The 22,342-nt window shown below is 48.4% G+C and overlaps 1 protein-coding gene across 2 annotated transcripts in view; it reads left to right on the top strand.

Moving 5' to 3' along the window:
* CALN1 (calneuron 1) overlaps nucleotides 1-22,342 on the top strand; it is a 529,580-nt gene that overhangs the window by 22,371 nt on the left and 484,867 nt on the right. For both annotated transcript variants that reach the window (XM_043559878.1, XM_043559876.1), the window contains exon 2: nucleotides 19,314-19,503. In XM_043559878.1, coding sequence (XP_043415813.1) covers nucleotides 19,385-19,503 — 119 coding nt within the window. In that variant the 5' untranslated portion in view covers nucleotides 19,314-19,384. The remainder of the gene's footprint in view (nucleotides 1-19,313; nucleotides 19,504-22,342) is intronic.

The raw sequence follows: 22,342 nt of genomic DNA, 5'->3' as shown, positions 1-22,342 counted from the left end.
TATCACCCTGCCCTTGAGCAGGGCTGGGAAACTCCTCGAGGAGAATTTGGGGTCCCATCTAGAGTCCAGACCAAGGGTCTAACAACTTCCCAAACTCTGACTGTGGCAGAAAAAAGTTTGATCCAGAAAAAATGTAAACATCTACCTCAGTGATTAACGTCCCCGTAAACACCGATTATGTTTAACCGTGGACGTCATAATTTCCTCTGAGATAAACTGGGCACAAATTGAACACCCAGGTCCTAGAGCAAGCTAACTTTACATACATATTTTGGACCCGACGGCAGCTAAGGGATGAAGAATGTTTTCTGAAAAATGATGACGCTGGGTTTCAGGATAGCTGGTCTACCTCCTTTCTTTTTGACAGCAATTAGAGATTAAAGCCACTTGTCTATAACAGCCACTAGTAATTCATGACCATAAAACTGTGCTCTCTGTTCAAAAAAGAATAAGATTGCTCTGTTCTCTGTCAGTGTTCAGTTCATCTAGGAGGGGCCTCAAGTAATAAAGGAGGAAAAAATACAATCTTGCTTTATTCCATGTTTACAGTTTTGGGGTGTTTTCTATACATCGTTTGTTATTCTAAAAGCTGGGGACAGAGAAAGGGACAGAACTGAACAGGTTCCTGCTCTTACGGAGCTCACATGCTAGTGGTGACATACAGATAATAAAAATGTAGCAAATATTGCCTATTATGACTTGGTGCTAATTCCAAAATCTGAATCAACTTGGTGTCCATCAATTACCTTTCCTCTTGGGTACGGATCATGTTTTTCTGTTTGTGTGTACGTCTAGTAATTTTGAATTGTGCTCTGGACTTTGCGAATGATATGCGATAGAGACTCTGGGCTCTGTTATGTTCATCTGAAGAGTATTTATTTGTTTGTCAATGTGTTTGTTTTAGCTGGATGGTGGCTCAGTTCTTTGAAGCTTGGCTGGGCTGCTCAAGTCTGCCCTGTCCGTGTGGACTTTGGGGGTCAACCGGAGGTTTGACAGCATTACTCACGAGATTTGGGTCCCTCCCTCTGTGATCCTCTCCTTTCTGGGGCGTCTCTCATCCTTTCTAGCTGCCGGGGATGCCCTCAACTCTGTCTTCCGATTCCTCAGCAGTAAGACTTCAGTGTCTGGCCTCACAGGGTACTGATGGTTTTGGGGGGCTGCCCTTGGGCGAAAGCCATAAAGACAGGAAGCTGCTCAGTTTCGCTCAGCCTTTCGCTCTTTCCACTCCAACTCCCCTTCAGTGTCTTCCTACTTTTGGTCACTCTCAGTGCCTTTTGAGCACTAGAGTCTTTTACGTATTGCCCCGAATTTATGACCGCTATTTGTTATGACTGTTATTTACAACTGAGAGTTGGTTTAATACGAGCTACTCTGTGATGAATAGAAGCAGAACTCCCAAGCTTAGCAAATAAATAGATAGGCAGGTGGGTAGGTAGACGGAGAAGATCATTTTAGATGGTGATACGTGCTATGGTGGCAAAAAATAGAGAGTGCCTGGAGTGTGTATATGGAGTGGGTAGAAGAATGATTGGGGCCAGCCTCTTAGGAGGTGACATTGAGATGAGACCTGAATGATAAGGGGCAGCCAGGCATTCATGGATCTAGGTGTGAGCCCTCCAGAGGGAGCGTCAGGTATACAAATGCTGAGGGAAGAAGGGGCTTAGTGCGTTGGAGAGGAAGGGATTCGGCGGCAGGGATGAGTGGGCGGTCAGAGAGGGGGACGACAGCTAGATCATCACACACGGCCTCATAGACCACAGGAAGGCACTGGCATTTTGTTCCACATAGGATGAGAAATCGCCGAAGAAGAATTTTCAGCAAGTCATGATGTGATGTAGCTTATACTTTCCAAAGATCCCTCTGGCTTTGCAGAGGAGCAGGCTGCCTGGCCACCTAGGTAGGGGGGGGGGGACGAAGTTGTGGGCGAGAATTGCAGCCCACCTCAGGCCGCACTGTGGGTGATGGGCCCCAGCAGGGTCGAGGCAGATAAGCAGCATACAGCGGGCTCAGGGCTGGCCATAGCTGGTCACTGTCCCCAAAACAAAGCCCTAGATGAAGCTGACAGGGTGGTTCCTAAGAGACTATTCCTCAGCTGAGAATTTCAGCTCAGTGGTCACAGCAGAATAGCCCTGCTTGGCCCCATCTGTCTCTCTGTGGAGCCGGGCCTGGAGAACCTGCCCCACAGAAGGGTCTTCTTAAAATCCCATAAAACAAGGTGTCCCGGTCTGAAATTCAATACATGCGACACAGATCAGTACCGGTCTGTCTCTGCTGAGTTTCCTGAGCGCTGGCCAATCTTGGGGGCTCCTGCTCAGGGGCAGGAAGCTGGGCCCCTCCTGCCAGCTGGCAGGAAGGCACAAATTTAGATGCATGTATTTTCCAGCAGCTGGATTATTATAAAATGTGAGGCCTCCTTCTAGAATGCTTACGTGGTGTGGGCCCTCAGGGATGCAAGGCCCTTTCCAGAGAGTACATGGGCCCCCTCTAAGGAGGTAATAATTTCTGCCCTGGCTCAGGGGCAGTGTCTCAGAGGTCTCCTGGGATGAGATTATCTGGGGAGCCAGCTCTCCAAGGACAGAGTGAAGGAAGGAGCCTCTTCCCTTGACCTATGTGTGCAGCCTGGCACTTTCTGCCCTGGGGGTAGACTTGCCCTATTAGCACCTCGGAAAAGCAGAAGAAAAAAAAGCCATGAAGGTAAATAGAGGGTTACCGGTGCACAGGGATGCAGGAATGGCAGAAAGTGGGAAAATCGAAGTTTGAGATGGAAAGAAAACTAAGAGAGAATAAAGAGAAAAGGAAACACACGAGACACACACATTCTGAATAAACACCCAGTAAAAATAAAGACGAGGTGATGAAAATCGGATGACACTGATGCGATTAGTGTCAAAGAGAGAGCCAACAAAGTAGGAAGGTAAAACCGAAAAGGTGAAAAGAGAGGAAGAAGACGGTGGAAATTTACACGAAGGGTTAAGAGCAAAGCATTAACAGCATAAATGATAAATGTGTATTGAAATTGAATCTCCCGGGGCGCCTGGGTGGCGCAGTCGGTTAAGCGTCCGACTTCAGCCAGGTCACGATCTCGCGGTCCGTGAGTTCGAGCCCCGCGTCGGGCTCTGGGCTGATGGCTCAGAGCCTGGAGCCTGTTTCTGATTCTGTGTCTCCCTCTCTCTCTGCCCCTCCCCCGTTCATGCTCTGTCTCTCTCTGTCCCAAAAATAAATAAAAAACGTTGAAAAAAAAAAAAAAAGAAAGTAATGCTTTAAAAAAAAAAAAAAAAAAAAAGAAATTGAATCTCCCTGGAAAGGAACGTTTTAAGTCAGCTGAAAGCACAATGCCAGGTGCTGCTTGGCACCAGAAGCAAGGGCCACTTGGGCTGACGGTCCCCTGAAGAGAGGAGACTAGTTAGGGGCAGAGGATGGGAGAGGGAGGTTCACAACCAGCCAGGGTCCCTCTCCAAAGGGTGGAGTCTGAAGGCAGCACGGGCCCCCTCCCTTCAAGCTCTTAGACAGCCAGGGGGCTGTGGTCTCTCACGCTCATGAGTCTGGCCAGAACAGCTCCCAGAATTAGCACCTGCTCTGCCAAGGCCCTGGGCAACGAGGAAATGAAGCATGATGACCTCCCCCCCTCCCCCCCCCCCCGCCACCGCCCGCCTCACCGAGTTTCTGTGCCCAGGAATCTGGGGAAATAAAGCAGCTTGTCTCTTTCTGAAGCTCTACTGCCTTTGCTGGGTGTCGTTGAAGAGGCAAGTCCCTTATCCCAGGGACCAGGTGCTCAGGTGAGTCCCAGCTTGTCCCCGTCTCTGCCCTGCTGGCCCCAGCCCATGACAGTCAGGGGTAAAGGAGCCCTGAAATTCAGGTATCCATCAGCAGTGAACGAAGCCTCCCAGGCAGCATCTACCTAATGAAAAGTGGTACCTGTTTGGGGTTGTGAGAGGTCGTGCGGCCTGTGGGGTGCAGGGTGAGATCGGGTAGCTATTTCTTCCTGGGCTGGAGCAAAGCCCACACATGCAACATATGTGTCTGCGGCACCTTGCTTTATTTTCCCAAGCTGCTTTCTGGTTCTGTCTTCAGACAGTGCTAAGGTTAGGGTTAGGCTTAGGGTTATAGTGAACGCTGATTTGCATACACACCCTGGGAATGCTCAGAAGATGGGGCAGATCCCTGGAATGACTCCCAGGCCAGCTGCGGAAAGAGAGCTGGGACAGTATTCCCATAGTCAGGACGAAGAGTACTTCCCAAGCCCAGCGTCCAAGGATTACTCAAGAAGACCCAGACATAAGCCCTGAGTTAAAAATGACCAGCAAATGCCCTGCCCAGAGGTACCCCTGGGCATCAGTGAGGGAAAACCAAGTGTTCCTGGGATCGTCTCTCTTCTTTGCTTCTCAGTGGATCGGCCGGTCTACCCAACCAGGAAGCAAAGTCACCATCTAGGATGTAAAGAGCCTGAGCCACTGAAGGCCCATCAAGATAGGGTTCGTCTAAAAGAGTTGTCCCCTTGGAAAGCTCTCTCAAGTTCCAGGAGCCCTAGGTGAGCTGGGCGTGCCCAGGAGTGGTGGGTATATAGCCACGGGCAGGTCCTGTGCTAGGTGCTAGGGACACCGCGGCGAATGTGGGGACTGCCATCCTCCAGACCCCTGGGGTAGGGGTACAGAGCTCCTCCCAAAGATGAGGAATGGGGAAGAACCGGCAGGCAGAGGGGGAGGAGCTCCAGGTCAACCTGGAGACCCAGCGATCGCTGGGTGGGGCTCAGAGCACAAGATCACCGCGACGGAGTCTGAGGCCCGTGTGTCCCAGGGAAGCCAGGGTTACCCCAGACCTATTGATGAGTCCCCACAACCATGACTAATGAACAAGAGGAGTTAATGGACTCCTCTCCATTCTCAAAGCCTCTGCCAACTCTGCCACCAAGAATAATAAGCATTTAGAAACTAATTATACATCTGGACAAATCTGTTTCAGTCTACTGGATTGAACATAATCATATTAAAATATAATGAACACATTCAAATACACAAGGCCTGATAGAATAGTCACTTAGGAACCGGTGCTGGCGGGAGAGGGGCTGTGAGAGCTCGGTGGGAGCGGAGCCCCCTCGGGCCTGTAATTGATTTCCTTGTCACTTTTGGTTTAGGTCCTTAATGCCGGCTTGTTCACACAAACCACTGGTGGTTCTGTACCCTGATTTTGTTGCCTGGCGTCCAATCTTTGTCTCATCTGGGTTGGAGGGATAAAGTAGGGGTTGCAAGATGCTTCTGACATGCCGGAGACTGCAGCCTCCAGCCCTCTGGGCAACCAAAGTCCGCTGCGTGGGAGGTCTCGTCCGTGTCCTCCTTGGGAGACAGGGTGGAGGGCACCCAACGGCACTGGTGTTTCCCAAAGCCCGGCCTCTAGATCCCTATCTGGACCTTCCTCAGCCCTACGTATTGAGCATGTCTCCAGGTCTCCAGCCTAGATGAGGACTCAGGCCTCTACTGGGAATCCCCGAGGAGGTGAGCCTGCTCTGGCAGCCGTCCTGGTGCCTGGAGCATGTTTTGGCCAAGCACGCCCTGGATCGAGGCTTTGGCCTCAGCTCCCTGTGGCTTCTTGCTGCTGTCCTGCACTTCTCTGCCTCCTGTACCAGCTCATTCCAGTGCATTCCAGCTGGGTGTGATGTCGCGGGTGGAGACCGGGAAGTGTCAAGGGTGGAGGGAAGGGGCCCGTGTAGGCATCGTGATCGGCTTCTGGAAGAGCGTCGCCATAGCGCACGGGCAAAGTGAGTCTGGGGCCGAGGCTGTTTGCTTTTGTGCTGCTTCTAGTTGGGAGGTCCTGGCCCCCGGGGAGTACATGGGGCACAGGCACCTGCATGACCACTGATGAGGGAAGCCACAGTTGAGAGCCGGCCTGTACCAGACAGCCAGGTCCCCAGGGTGAGGCCGGTGGGCCACATCAATGCCCCCTAGCCACACACAGGCCTCTTCCTACTGCTGGGGTCCCACCATCTGAATCACTGCTCTGGCTTCCAGAATTGTCCAGGAGGTTCCTCCCAAATGAGATGGTGAACTAGATGGCTCACGGACCAGAGCTAGCCCACAAAGAGGTCTGCCATTGTTGTTCTTGCGTTGTTGTGTTTTTTATTTTGTTGCTGTCTTAAAACTTTTGACGTGGTCGCCGGCATTTCAAAAATCAGCTGATATATTACTTTAACAATCCGCGTTTCCAGTTCCTTTTTAAACATTCCATCTGGCCATACTGGAACGTATCCCGACAGCAACAGTCAGTTGGTGATGAGCTGTGACCACCCCTTTGGACAAGGGGAATCATTCCATCATGGTCTCCTGCCACCTTTGTACTGGACATTTGGCTTTTTTGTATCTTTATGTTACCGCCCAGTCCCTGTAGGCACTGGGGTCACCACTGGCTGCATTATAATAAGGATCCCACACTCGTATGAATTAGACTCTAGTGCTGAGCCAAGAGAAGGGTGCAAACCTCGCCAGCTCTGACTGCGTGAAGAAACACCACTGACTGGGGGGCTTAATCAACACACATTGATTTTCCCACAGTTCTGGAGGCTGGAAGTCTGAGATCAGGGTAGAGCCTGGTCAGGTTCTGGTGGGAGCTCTTCCTGGTTTGCAGACGTCTACCTTCTCACTGTGTCCTCACGTGGCAGAAAGAGAGAGAGCAAGAGAAGGTGAAGGAGAGAGAGAGTGGTTGTTTTTTCTTCTTATAAGGCTACAGTCCCAAAGGATTAGGGCTCAACACTTACGATCTCATTTAGCCTAAATTGCTTCTATAAAGGCCTTCTCTCCAAATACACTCACAGTTGGGGGTTAGAGCTGCCGCATGTGAATTCGGGGGGGACACAGTCCAGTCCACAGCATCCCTGGATTTCAGGATGTACATTTGGAAGCAAGAGGACCACCGTCGAGAAGGGCAATTAAATGACCAGTGGGGGTCTCAGGCCATCCAGTCACGTCACAAAAATGGGAACAAATGCTTGAGCGAGGGATAGACTTGGCAACTGCAAAGGGTGGGGACACGTGGAGACACAGGGCACATGGTCCCTGGCCCACAGCTCCTGCGTCTCAGCAGTCCTGGGAGAGAGAGAGAGACTTAAGGAAAATTCAGGACATCCTTTCTCAAACATTTGCTTGACTAACCCACATTGGCAATTTATGCTGGCCATTTCCAAACTCTTCCCTTCTGCTCCATGTCTAGAAAGTTCTATGCTCCTGTACTGGGGTGAGGGTGAGAGTGGCAGTGGGGGTGGGGTCGGGAAAGGTGGAGTGAGGTCCTTCCAGACCTTGCTGCTTGCACGCAAGCGGGGCAGGGGCAGAGATAGAGGGAGACAGAGAATCCCAAGCAGGCTCTGCACTGTCAGCACAGAGCCTGACATGGGGCTCGATCCTGCAAACCGGGAGATCATGACCTGAGCAGAAATCAAGAGGCAGACGCTTAACCGATGGAGCCACCCAGGCTCCCCAATAGGGGACTCTTAAAAGCAGAAAGCCTCAGAGACGGCGTGGAAGCAGAAGGAAGGGGAACATGCGTGTGCGGGCATGCGTGCATGTGTGCGGGCATGCGTGCATGTATGCACGTGTGTCAGTGGCAAAACTTGCCCAGACGCCCAGCAGTGAAAAAGCAGGTATTAATAAGTCTTCCCCTGCAGGAGGCAGCCCCCAGGTCAGAGGGTGGGACTGACCTTGTCCAAATAGGTTCTAGGCACCAGCCTGCGTGGCCTTCTGGAAGCTTCTCAGGGAGCTGGCGGAGCAGGACCAGCCATGGCCAGGAGGCAGATGGATGAATGTTGTCCTACTAGGAAAGCCAGGCTGGGGGGTGTGGCCTCCAACATCTGGGAACTTCTTTTTAGGGGTGGGGAGAGGGGTCCTCCAGGGAGAGCGGGGTGTATTGGGGATTTCTCTGTCCAATGGTTGACAGGTTCTGGAAACTTCCTGAGGCTGGGGACAGAGAATTTGACCAAGGCCTGGGGCTTGGTTTGGAACGTGAGGTATTTTTTAAAAGTGTTTATTTAAATTCCAGTTAGTTAACGTATAGTGTTATATTAATTTATATATAGTGTTATATAAATTATATTTATATTTATATATAGTATTACATAACATATATAATATGTAACATATATATATAACATATAACGTTATATTAATTTCAGGTGTACCATATAGTGATTTAACACTTTCACCTTGCTCAGTGGTCATCACGACAGGGGCACTTCTTAATCCCCATCACCTATTTCACCCATCCCCCCACCCACCTCCCCGCTGGTAACTGACGGTTCTCTACAGTGAAGAGTCCGTTTCTTGCTTTGTGTCTCTTTCCCTCGCCCACCTTTGCTCATTTGTGTTGTTCCTTGCATTGCACATATGAGTAAAATCGTACGGTATTTGTCTTTCTCTGACTGACTGGGTGTCCCGGTTTGGTTTTCCCAAAACAGGTTCAGTGGGACAGGCATGGGGGGTTGGACAGGGGCTGGGGGTCAGTTCATCCAATGGCTGTCCCTGGGCATGCAGGCCCACCTGCGCCCCAGTGAGCCAGGGTGGGGTCTGGGTGGCAGTCAGCATTCTGGGTCCGTATTTGGGAGCTGTCTTGAGTATCTTTCATTGTCCGGGGAAGAGTCTCAGCCAGGAGAGTGGGTGCCCGGGGGGCAGGGCGTCCCCCCCACCCCAGCGAGGGGAAGTGGTAGGAGGCAGGGAACCAGGGTCCACACTGGGGTTCATGACCGAATCTTGGGCAGCGGAAAACAAAAAGAGCGTGCCTGGCCCCCAAAGGTCCCCCATAGGGTGCCACGTTTGCCAACCAGGTTGGGGCCACGGCACGTGCAGGAATGACAGCATTTGTATGCATGCTAGATAAAGAGAGAGGCTGTGGGTGGCCAGAGGGACCCTGCCAGGATGCTCTGGGAGACCCAAGGGCTGGGCAGGAGGGGCACCAGCCAGGCACCACCTCAGCCTCTTTGCAGAAACTTAGTGGGCCCTACTTGCGGAGCTCAGGAGAGGAGCCATGTTTGGGAACACAGCATGCATGTTCCTCCTTCCGCCATTCACCAGCTCTGTGCCTCGTGACTCAGTTTCCTCACCTCTAGAATGGGGATAATATTAATATTAGGACCTGCCTCACAGAGTTATCATGAGGATTAAGTAATAAATTCACGTCAAGTTCCTAGAACCCCACGCTTGGCACGGAGTACTTCATTTGGGTCAGCCATTGCTAGGTATTTCATCCAACTTAGATGTCATCGATTGTAAAAGTCTCCCTGACTTCACAGATGTTAAAACACGAACGTAGTTAGAGTCTCGGAACATGAGGTATGGTATTATTTGGTGTTGATTATGAGGGGATCAGAGCAAAGGGAAGCTAGATGCTGCCTCCTCTGCCAGTACAATGAGTGGGAGTCACTTGGAGGAACTTCCTATACCGTGTCTTCAGGTCAGAGGCTGGATGTGGGTCCAAGACGGCAGGGAGCGGGCGAGATTAAGGTGGTGGGGGTCCGTCAGGGGTCGCAGCAGGGCTAAGTGGGCCCTGCAGCCTGGGGCCGCACACCAAATCCTGCTGGGATGAACCCACTGGGACCTTTGAAGACCAAAGTGAGACAGCAGATGCCCCCCCGCCCCTTTTCTTGCTACGCTCCATGCAGGACTCCCTGGTTATGCTAATATCCTTGTACTATGAAGACTAATGATACTCTTCTCTTAGATGTGCTTAGTATCATTAGTCACAGCTTACTTGCCACTTACCTTACAACAAATCACCGTACGCCCCTGCCCAGAGACTCCACGTCTAAGAACAATTCCTGTAACAAGGTCACGGACCAAAGGAGTGTCTGTCATTGCGGACATTCTAGCCATTGTGATATACTTGTAAGTGAGAGAGTTCGGCGTGAGGGCGGATTGTTTGGAATGCCTCACAGCACATCCTGTAGGCAGCGGGCTTCATAGCATCCCACATTCATTCAACACACATTTACTAGGTGTCTACTAATTCCAAACCCTGAGGACGTTTGCAGGGGCCATCCGAGCTACCATGCCAGTGATCACAGCAAGGGTGGCAGAAACTCTATTATGCCATCTTACTCAGCCAAGGAAAGCTAAGGAGAAGCCCCTGTCCCGCACCCTCGTTTCTAACCTGGCCTCTTCATCTACTTACCTCAGCAAACACTAGTGAATGTCCAACCCACTTGAACGCAAAACTGACCATGTGTCCAGAGCATATTGTGTCCCCTTTACACACAAGATAAGGTGTCAAGATCCATACTTATCACATCTTGTTTCCAACCATTTTAAAAACTTCTTACTACGGAAAATTTCAAATTTTTCAAAAAATTACAAAAATAGAGACTAGTGTAATGGAACTAGATGTATGAAACGCAAACTCCGATAATGATGGGTATCTTTTAATCTTGTTTTATGTTTCCTGGTATGGTGTGTAATTTCACACATAAATACTTCAACATGTATTTCTAATATATACAGATGCTTTCTTTTTTAATGCTTATTTATTTCTGAGACAGAGAGACAGAGCATGAGTGGGGGAGGGGCAGAGAGAGAGAGAGGGAGACACAGAATCTGAAACAGGCTCCAGGCTCAGAGCCGTCAGCCCAGAGCCCGACGCGGGGCTCGAACTCACGGACCGCGAGATCGTGACCCGAGCCGAAGCCGGACACTCAGCTGACTGAGCCACCCAGGCGCCCCTACAGATGCTTTTTATTTATGGAACTAAAATACTATTATCACTCTCAACAGAATTAACAGTAATTGTTCAATATCATCCCCATGTTCGATTTTCCCTGTTGCCTCAATTATGTAGTTTATGCAAACCAAGATCCAAATAAGATGCATGGATCACAGTTAATTGATAGTTCTTTTAAGTATCTTTTAATCCGTAATAGTTGCCCTCCTTTTCTTTCCATACCATTTATTTGTTACAGAGACCGTCTAGTTTGTCCTGTAGGACTTGCCATATTCTGTTTTTGTTTTACTCTAGTCTCACGTGTTATTTAACACATTTCTTTATGCTCTATGACCCTGTATTTATATCTGAGGGCTTGATTATATTCATAGTCTATTCTTTTTTATGTTTTTTCATTTTTGAGAGAGACAGACAGAGAGACAGAGAAAGGGAGAGAGATCACGAGCAGGGGAGGGGCAGAGAGAGAGGGAGACAGAGGACTCGAAGCAGGTTCTGCACTGACAGCAAAAAGCCCGAGATGGGACTCGAACTCATGAACCATGAGATCATGGCTTGAGCTGAAGTTGGACGCTCAACTGAGCCACCCAGGCGCCCCAATTCGTATTCTATTCCTACGTAAAGAACATGTTTAGGTTTGCTGTGTGCCTCCTATTGCCTCACATCACAAGGCGCTTAATATGTGGTTGTCCCACTTTGTCGATGTTAAGATTGAGGTTCTATCAGCCTGATTCATCCCGGCCAAATTCCCTATCAATGTTACACGTTATGATTTTAATAGCCATTGATGATCATTACCTAGATCTATTATTTCATGATAGGTGGCAAAATGGGTTGTTTTCATTTTAGCATTCCTTCTGAATTTACTTGTGATGCCTCTCTAAAGAACTTCTTATCATCAACAGTCTATATAGAAAGGCAGGGTAAATTGCTTGATTATTTCCTTTCATTTATCATTTCTTTTAAAAAAAATAGTGAGTAGTTGGTGCCCTAGCAGTTACATTCATATCCATTTTCAGAGTAATGGATTATTCCGAATCTGGCCATTGGACCTGTCTTAAAGTTGGCCTCCTCTATCACATGATGTCATTGGGAGCTTATCTGTATCCAGGCCTGACTTTTATGCTTCCTCCCACGGAGCTGAGTCCTTATGGCTGAAAATGGTATTTAGAGACCACAGTATGAGTTCTAGTGGTGCTCATTGCTGCTGGTTTTATAACTGTCAAGGCTTTTTAGTGACAGAGCCAGGACATGCATGTTCTTTTTTTTTTTTTTTTTTAATGCTTATTTATTTTTGAGAGAGAGAGACAGAGGGAGGGAAGGAGAGTGGGGGAGGGGCAGAGAGAGGGAGACAGTCTGAAACAAGCTCCACACTGGCAGGGGAGAACCCGATGTGGGGCTTGAACTCTTGAACCCTTGAGGTCACAACCTGAGCCTAAGTCGGATGCTTAACTGACTGAGCCACCCAGGCGCCCTGGGACATGCATATTCTTGAAAGACAAAAATAAATCCTGAAGTCATACTAATATTGTTATGCAAATTAAATTTTCGGGTTCTTATTTCACTTTAAAATTTTATATCTATGTCTCTTTTCTGCACCACAGAAAATCATGATTCCTAATAACATTAATTTATTTATGATTTCTTCCCTAGGCTCTATCTCACTTGGGATGTACAATCAAAATATTAAGTTTTAAAGGATTAAAAAAATCCTTCTCTCCAAAGTTAAGCATCGTCCTGAAATATAGTTGTGTCTGCATGTTTTAGGTTATTTTCTACTTTTAGGAATTCCTTTACTTTTCCTTTTGATAGCACTTTTAAATATGTAACACTTCTAATTTATTTATTTTTGCCATTGTGAACAGGCTTCGCTTGTGTGTTACTTCTTCTCAGTATTGTTTCTATATATGAAGTCTAATAAGTTCTATATGTTAATCTTATATCCTGAAAGTTTGTTAGATTCTCTTATTATGTACAATAGGTTTTTCATGGGTTCTTTTGGGTTTCTAGATATATAATTATATTATTGAAGGAGAGCTGGTTTTATTTTGTTTCTTCCTTTCTAATCTTATGCCCCTAATTGCTTGTCTAATCATATTGGTTAATGCCGACGATGCAGTGGGAATAGTAACAGAGACAGTAACAATACAGTGAATAGTAGTGAGGATAGAGACTTTATCTTGATTTTAGCAATTAAGTCTCTGGGGTTTTCTCAAAAGGAAGAGGCTGGATACTGACTCTTGAACTGATGTGGATATATATGTATTTATGTTAAGGAAGTATCCAGTTTCCTACTGCGTTGCGATTTTCAATTTTCGATTGAGTTACTCAGAGCCATTTATATTTCTTGGTTTTCATTTTGAGGAACCAGGATTTAGGATGTCTTGCTTATGTGACTCTCAGCCAGGATATGAAGGGACATTGGGACTCCTGAAGAGTAGCAATTGCAGAATTATGTTGCAGGTGCTTTTGAGGAACTACTTACAGTTTTTAGACGTGGATTAGAATCTTGGCTTTGTCTGGGTATCCATGTTATTATTATATATCTAAGTGACTTGGGGTAGAAATAGGGAGGAAGTGAATTTCACTTTTATGTTACATTTAAGGGAACATTTAGCATGTGCTTTTGTATTTTTCAGAAACTCAGTGGACATTTCCTAACCAGCAGTTTAGTTTTTATCTGTTATTTGAGCTTTTGAATATTCCTTGGTATGAAAATATTGTAAGTGAAGTGTCCTCTGCAGGAGGACAGCTTCAGAGACAATAAGCACAAAGCACCGTGGTCAGAATTTGTTGCTCATCAGCACGTTAAGCAGACTGTTTTCTTCTTTGACAACATGCATCCTATAGAAGGCGCTCCAGTGCCCACGTGTTCCAGTAAATGCAAGACTTAGCTTTGGGGCTGGCTGGACCTCACACTCTACCTCTGACTTCTTGCTCTCAGCAAGTTGTACCTCCCTAAATACCACTCATTCTGCTCAACGTTTTGTCCAAAGGTAACTTCCAAACAGAATTGTGTTGAAGGGAATACTTGGGCGCTGTTGGTGAGCGTGTAAATTGGTACAACCACGGTAGAAAACAGTGCGGAGTTTCCTCAATTAAAAATAGAGTTTCCAGGGGCACCTGGGTGGCGCAGTCGGTTAAGCGTCCGACTTCAGCCAGGTCACGATCTTGCGGTCCGTGAGTTCGAGCCCCGCGTCAGGCTCTGGGCTGATGGCTCGGAGCCTGGAGCCTGTTTCCGATTCTGTGTCTCCCCCTCTCTCTGCCCCTCCCCCGTTCATGCTCTGTCTCTCTCTGTCTCAAAAATAAATAAACGTTGAAAAAAAAATTAAAAAAAAAATAGAGTTTCCATGAGATCCAGTAATTACACTTCTGGGGACATATCCAAAGGAAACACAATCACCATCAAAGAGATATCTGTACTCTCATGTAGAGTGCAGCATTATTCCCAGGAGACAAGGTATGGAAACAACCTAAGTGTTCATCAATGGATAAATCAATGAAGAAAATTAATGAATGATCCCATATAGATCACATTTTCTTCATCAATTTATCTATTGATGGGCACTTAGGTTCTTAAATATATATATATATATATATATATATGCATATATATATAATCCATATGATATATATGTGTGTGTATGGTATATATATATGTGTGTGTGTGTGTGTGTGTGTGTATACAGATATACACATATTTGGCTTATTTCACTTAGCATAATCCTCCAATTTCATCCATGTTGCAGCAAATGGCAGGATTTCCTTCATTTTTTGACTGATTAATATTCCAATGTGTGTGTGATATATATGTATATTAATATGTACATATTAATATTAATCAGTCAAATATTAATATTAATATTAATATTAATCAGTCAAAAAAATGAAGGAAATCCTGCCATTTGCTACAACATGGATGAAATTGGAGGACATTATGCTAAGTGAAATAAGCCAGATACAGAATGACAAATAATGCATGACCTCCCTTATATACAGAATCTAAAAAAAGAAGTAACAGATAATAGAATGGTGATTTCCAGGGGGTGGAGGGCAGGGGAGGGGAAGGGAGTTGTTGGTCAGAGGTTACAAAATTTTAGTTACAAGATGAATATGTTCTAGAGACCTGAAGTCCAGCAAGATGACTATAATTAATAATAATGTGCAGTACGGGAAATATGCTAAAAATAAACTTGAACTATGCTAAAAAGTAGTAAGTGAAAGAAGTGATGAACAAAGTGTTAATTAGAATTACATTCCATTATAACAAAAATAAATTTTATTTGTGGATCAATCTGATGACACACAGGCGGAGGACTTTGAGAGAAAAGATCCACCTGCAAAACCCTTGTTGAGCATTACAGAGGATACAGTTGTGCTTATAATGTGTCTATCAACAACTGTAAAATGTAGCAGGGGCTACAAGATACAAAAGACTACCCAATGTGGTCAGAATGGGGGGAGCATTCTTGGCAAACATTCGAAGTGGGTCTTAGTCTGAATAATCAGTCTGGGCAGTACTTGGGGTGCATCCACCCCGCATTTGTGAATTATTTATGTCAAAAAATGCAAGCTGGTGCCCTCCAATCATACACATTAGATTTTCAGCCATACCTCGCTCCCACAGTGATTGCATTTTCAGACACTCCAAAAGGGACGACAGTCTACCAAGGACTGGGTTTGTCGGTGACCCGTGTACCCAAAGGGATGCTCGGAGACATGGATGCTGGAATGATGAGGTTGACCGATTCATGGAGACTGCATCCCTACTTCTCCCCTCCGCAGAGGCAGGCACAGGGATCCATTGTGCTCTTAAATGGTGGGCCTGAAGGGAAGAATTAGAACCTCCCCTCTTGGATACTTTTTTTTTTTTAATGTTTATTTATTTTTGAGAGAGAGACAGAGTGTGAGTGGGGGAGGAGCAGAGAGAGAGGGAGACACAGAATCCGAAGCAGGCTCCATCCAGGCTGTCAGCACAGAGCCCGACGCGGGGCTCGAACTCATGGACCGCGAGATCATGACCTGAGCCGACGTCGGATGTTCACCGACGGAGCCACCCAGGCACCCCTCCTCTTGGATACTCTTTATGACAAACTGACTCATTGAACTGAAGAAGCAAGAGCAGCCCCTTCTTTGGTCTATGCTTTGTGTCTGTGTTCCCATCTTGATTCTGGGTTCTTCGGGGCTGTGTCTGTTCCTATCCTCCTATAGGTTCAGCCCAACACCCATCTGAACAGAGTGGGTGTTCAGCCTGTTAGGTGCAAAAGAAAGGAATTAATAATGATATCTAGCATACGTAGTACTTACTCTGTGCCAAGCGCTTTACAATAATCCTAAAAAGTAGGTGCCATTATCATGAGACCCATTTTGCAGATGGGGGAACTGAAGCACAGAGGAGTTAAGTTACTTCTTCAAAGTCACACAGCCCATAACGGGCAAAGTCAGGATGTGACCTGCATGGCCTGATTCAATTATCCGTGTTCTCAAACTCCTCACCACCCCCAGTCTCTGCATATTATGAGTTGGTAAGAGAGATGGAGTAGATGGGACACCTTGAGTGGCCCTGAGTGCCTCACAGTGGATGGGCAGTGCTCAAGGAACATTCTAGATGTAAAAGGAAGTGATTGGGTCATTTGTTGAAATGAGAAGCTGAAGAGGAAGGACACCACTGTGGGTCCAGGAATTAGCCCAAAGCTCTAACTTCAAAACGTGGGCTCAGAAACCAGCTCCTGGCTGACCTTTCAGATGGTAATAAAGACGAGTGGCAAAGGGGCATGAAGGAGAAATTCTAGAAGTTAATTGCCCTTAGGATTCTCATGAGGAAAAGAGATAAGCAGTTAATCTGGGGACAAAGAGTTATGTTCAGCAGGTATTTACTATGGGTCTCAAGGTGCATAAGGGCCACCAGGGACTTGGCAGGTGTGTGCACCATGGCTCTTGTCTTCGAGAAGCCCCTAGAGAAATGGCAGGATGCACGTCCATCTTCTATCCAGATGCCGACTTAGTTGACCCTGGCCCGTCAGCCCCAGCCTATGGAGGGCTCCTTTGGTATCCCCCATTGTGTGACAGGCCAGCCTTGACCTGGGGAGGAGCATTCTGGGGAGATAGCTTCCAGCTGGAAGAGCCAAGTGCCCTTTTGGCCAAGAGACCAGCCCCCAGCTTTGTGTTTCTCTGACACATCACGAGTGCTGCAGTGAAAGGCAGCAGAGGCCAGCTGAGCAGGTGTAATTGTTCCTTATGGGGAAGCTGCACCCCAAGGGCCTTGCTCCTGTTGAGCTAGGAGCAAGTTCCAAGTAATTAAGTGGATTGGGTTCTAATGCCCTTGTGACCATCCGCTTGGACATCCTTCGCTGAGAGCTCTTGGCAGGTCCTAGTGCTGCCTTGGCGGCCAGGCTAGCACTGGGGAGGGGGGTGCCCCTGCCCTGGTGTCCACTCTGCGTGGAGGGGACGGATGAGGGAGGGGACTCAGCATATTCGGAAGTTCTTGTATATGGCGAGCTAATTACTCTCTTTTGAAATCTGTGTTTGCCACCAATCACAACTTTCATGGTGCGAAGCCTGTCATGGCAACTAAAAGCCTATCTGAAAATAAAATGACACTGTTTTGTTTTGTTTTGTTTTGTTTTGTATTTCTGCCATAATGACACAGGACATTTGTTTTTCCTTTTTAACTTAACGTGGTAACTAGAGATGATGACAAGAGTACAGATGTGTGTGCAGCACGTGTGGGTCAGCAGGTGCCATAGTGCGTGCGGGTATGGATTGTGTGCCTACATGTGTGAGGGTTCCTGTGGGTGCTCGTGTTGATGGGGATAGTGTGTGCAGCTGTGTGGCTGTGTGTCCAAGGGCAGGGGCTGGATGTGAGTGTGAGATCACACATAGGCTGTGAATGTTTGAAGACCTGTCTGTGAGCATGTGTGTGTGTGTGTGTGCAACGCTGGAGATAAGTAGGCTTGCATGGATGTGTCTTACCTATGGCTGAGCCTGTCTCATTTGGGCTGGGATGGGGCTGACATTCAGTGCCTACCACGCATTCCGTCACAACCAGAGTTTACAACACTGATAGCATGCGCACACACCTCTTCAAGGCTTTAGGTTTCCTAAAATTTTTCTAATGTTTATTTATTTTTGAGAGAGAGAGGCAAAGTGTGAGTGGGGGAGGGACAGAGAAAGAGAAAAAGAGAGAGGGAGACAGAGAGACAGAATCCGAAGCAGGCTCCAGGCTCTGAGCTGTCAGCACAGAGCCCAATGCGGGGCTCAAACTCACGAATCGTGAGATCATAACCTGAGCCAAAGTTAGATACTTATCCGACTGAGCCACCCAGGCGCCCCAAGCCTTTGTGTTTCCTATAGGCATTTTCTGAGCCTATCACCTATGAGCTGACTTCTGCAGGGGGAATGCTTCCCAGACATAGAAATAGACCTCTCATCAGAACGAGAAGGCTAGAAGTAGAGCTGGGAGCCTTTTCCCAGGAGGTGATGGGCAGGGACCCAGAGTGAGGGCTGGAGACCCATTTGCCTGTTGCCGGGAGAGGCCACTGCCAGCTGCAATGTGCAGACACCCCCCCGGGGCCAACTCTCTCAGACGAGGACTCGGTGTAGGGTGACCAGGGCTCGTTTTGTTTCACCACCAAGATCCTTCCAGCTGAACTCTCTGTGCTTCGCACGTCTTGAGACTCTGTTTTATTTTCCTTTCCTTTTAACTTCAGTATGGAACCAAAGAGAACCAATATTGATCAAGTGTTAGTTCAATAAGCGTTTATTGCACAACCAATTATTTTAAGGTTGTCTCCCCCCCCGCTCCCCGGGCCCCCAAGACACGGTGTGCATGTGAACATGTGAATTATTCCCTGCCTGGAGCTTTGCTGAACGCAGTGCTTTGCTGAACGCAGTGCTGCCGGGAAAGAGGGGCGGAGACTGTGGGCAACAGCAGAAGTGGGCCCAGACGAGGGGGGTCTTAACCTGAGCCCCGTCACAAAGGACGGGAAGGGGTTAACCAGGTGTGGGAGAGAAAAGGAGAGATGGTGACGTAAAGGGAACCCAGCCGCTCAGTACACGTGGGAAACAAGCCTGATGGAAGCTGGTGAAGGAAACTAGTCTTGGACGCTGTTAGGTTTGTCTACAGAAGACAGGACGACATTGCCCTGGGATCGCCAGCAGCGTCACAAGCCGGGAGGCTTGGCAAGAGTCCCCTCCCGAAGGCGGCTATTTCTAACTCTGGCCCCCACTTTGATTCCGTGGCTCTGCTGATGTCAACAGCCAGGCAACAAATTATGCTGGCAAGGCGCCGGGCTTTCTTGCAAGTTGCAATCACGTTGGCCGCTGTAGCAGAATACTACAGCAGAGCCCCCGGGAGTGCGAGCGGAAAAGTACCTGTAAATATTCCAAAGGTTGCTTCCAAAGGCACATTATTGGTTTGTTGTGTAATACCCTCTGGTGACATTGAGGCCTTATTAATAACTAAACATCTGTCACAACTGTAATTATACTTCTTAGTGCCAGGATTGTGCGGGTGGTGCATTGTCCTGTTTAAACACGGAAGGGAGGGTGTAAATAATTTAGGCAACCGACGTTGAGTAAATAACCGAGCAGCACCGTGCGGGCAGTAAGTTTCTGTCAACTTCTTGCAGACCGTGTGTCTCCGCTGACGTTCCCTTGATGTGCTCGCAAATCTCCCTGAGAACATCGCCCTGGACCTCCGATGCGGCTGCCCGAGCAACCTGGAGAGGGGAAGCCTGAGAATGAGGAAAAGGGGGGCAGAGGAGCCCCCGGAGGGGGAGAGGAGCCGCCGAGGAGCCAGGCCCCCGACTTCCCCACTTGGCAAGTCTTCTCCCCCCAAACCCCCCGGAGAAAGCGCTTTCTCGAGTGTTTGCTCAGGACTTGATTGTTTTCAGCCCTCAGGTAGGGGGTGGTGCGGGGGCGGGGGCTGGGAGCCTTTGCTGCCGAGCGTCTGAGTGTCCTGTGGGTGGGGGCGAGGACAGGACGCCTGGGAGGGGTCCTGAGAGGATGCGCGTCCCAGCTGGGTACAGAGGTTTTACCGCACATCTTGAGCCTGACAGGTTTCCACCGGCTGTATCTGAGACGTGTGGACAGAGCAAGAGGATGGGTTTGCAAACTGACCCTGTCAGGAGCTGATTAGGTTAGGGGGTGCTTGTTAGGAAGGACAGATATCATTTATAGAGTGCGTACCCCGTGGCGGCATGGGAGCAGGAGCTTGGCAAAGATAATCTCGCAGTCTCCCAGTCTTGGCAATGAATCCTCACAATAACCCCGGAGGATGTGTCATTCATCCCATTTTTACGGGAGAAAAGTAAGATATTCGACAGCTTTCTCCAGATGGCCCAGGCAAAGGGAAACCCAGGATTCCTGCCCAAATCTCTCTGAATCCGAAACTTACATTGTAACCACTGGCCTGCCTGCCTCTCCCCTCTTACAGGTGAGGAGGTCGGTTGAGGGGGAGGGGTTTTGTGCTCCCCGAGCCGCAGGGGTTCAGTCCTGCTCTCTTTCTTGCCCTTGGAGACGTTCAAGGCTGTAAAAACTCAAGAGGAATTTCACCTCCGGGAGGTTTTTTGTACAGAGGGAAATTTTGATCTACGTGATCGAGGAGTTGGTCTGCGGTGAGTCATAGAATCGGATATGTTCTGGAATGGTCTCCCTCGGGCTACTGGGAATGGGCCCTCCAGCCGTCTCTGCCACTGGTTGCCAGGAGGGACCGAAAGTGTTTATGGTGGGGGCCGTGAGTTTATGGTTTGGGCTGCAGGAGGGAAAAAGGAAGTGGGAATATATCTGGTGACCACAGCTCCTGCTTTTTAGTAATTTCTCCCAGGGGCTGGGGACGAGACTGCAGGTTCAATCCAGAATCTTCTCCAACACAACTTACTGTTCGGGAAATCAAAGCTGGGGGCTGATGAGACCCGTGGCCAAGGGCGAGGTGTGCTGAAGGGCAGGCTTGGAGCAAGTCTCTGATCAGGAGGGTTGGCTAGGGTGGGAGGATGGACCTGGGCTGGGCCTCCCCGTTCCAGCTCACCGCTTCCAGGAGAGGAGCCCCAAGAGGAAGAATGGTCCATTCCAAGGGTGAATTTCCTGGTCGGCCTTTCCTCAGCCTAGGATAAGTGATCGAATCCTGGGTGCTTGCCCTGGGAAAGTAGGGGACATGTTGAGGGAGGGAGGTCAGGACTGAGGCAGAGAAACTCTTCTGCATGTCCTGTGGGGGTTGTGGCAAATGGCAAATGTGGAAAGGATAGTCATCTACCCTACTGGCCATGACGATATCGTACAGGAAGCAGCAAAGAAGTCAGAAAGACCATTTTGCTCAACATATTCCCACAATAAAAAATATTTCCTCATTTGCTCCTGTGGCTATGGGATTTAGGATTTGGGGCCAGAGCTGTGATGGGCATGAATTGGACGGATTAGTTTCGCCCGTCTCCAAGGGCAGCAGTGGCCCAGGTGGAAAGAATCCACTTCTCCCACACCATCGGCTTCTCCTGGGGGGTTGGCATTAATTCTTTGTGGGCCCCACGCCGAGGGTCTCTACGACTCCTGGATTATTCCTATCATGCATTCAGATCACCACAAACCCATATTTACTTACTCCTTCCTTGGGGACACACTCACACATTTCTCAAAGATTTCCTTGTGCAGTAGACAGAGCAAGACGGCTAAAAAGAAGGATGAGGTGGGGCCGTGGGAGGGGGGTTTGATGGTCTGGGTCTCAACACAAGGGTCGGGCATGGAGGGGACAGGAACGCGGCCCACCGGAAGCATGTCCTCACAACAGTCCCCAGCAACGTTGTCTCGCAGAGCACATTGTGTCCCGGTCCTTTGTTCCTTGGTTGGAAACTCCTTCAGAGGGGACAATGTTAGGGCTAGCCTACAGAGCATCGGAGGCCTCCTCAGCCCCTGAAGCAGGCTGTGTGGTGGCCCACATGATTATGCCTGGTGCGGGCAGAGTAAGCAAAATTACAAAGTAGGGAGGCCTCTCCTCGATGTGTCCCATCTTCCTGCCCCAGGTCATTCTCCCCCTTCCTGGTACCATTTTGGCTGCAAGTAACAGAAGTCAGGTAGAGCTCTCCTAGATGGAAAGGGAAATATATTTGGAAGACTTTAGGCAGGGGTTAGGGACATGGGGGTTGCCTCGTGGAATCCAAGGCTTAGGAGGTGGCTGGAATGAGGGCCTAGGGGGACACAGAAAACCCAAGAAAACTACTTCTCTCTGCCTATCTATATCTCCTCAGTTTCTCTGTCCACGTGAAAATTCTCCATGTCAGATAGCTGCCAATTTGGCAACTAGCCTCAGCCGAGAATCAGCCTGGTTTCAATTTCAAATTCCCTGGGAATAGGCTCATTGTTGTCCATTCGAGATCAAATCAACAGGGTCCAGGGAAAGAGAGTCAGAGGGCACGGGCACGGTTTCTTCCACTATAAATACACAGATGGGAGAGGAAGGCAATGGCCAGAGAGGTGGGTACCTCATGACCCTACTTCCTTGAGATATTGGATTTTGTAACCCATTCTTGAAGTTGGCGGGCTGTCCTTTAAGTGCTGGAAAGGTACTTGCAATTAATGCTCTAAGCTGGAGGGTTTAAAAGAAAGTGGTCCCCAGACGAGAGAATTATCACTGATGGAACAAAAACAGTGAGGTAGATAAAACTGGCTG

This window comes from Prionailurus bengalensis, chromosome E3, assembly GCF_016509475.1.
Source record: "Prionailurus bengalensis isolate Pbe53 chromosome E3, Fcat_Pben_1.1_paternal_pri, whole genome shotgun sequence".
NCBI classification, from domain to species: Eukaryota; Metazoa; Chordata; class Mammalia; order Carnivora; family Felidae; genus Prionailurus; species Prionailurus bengalensis.
Note: the sequence above shows the minus strand (reverse complement) of the source record. Positions and strands in the feature narration are given on the sequence as shown.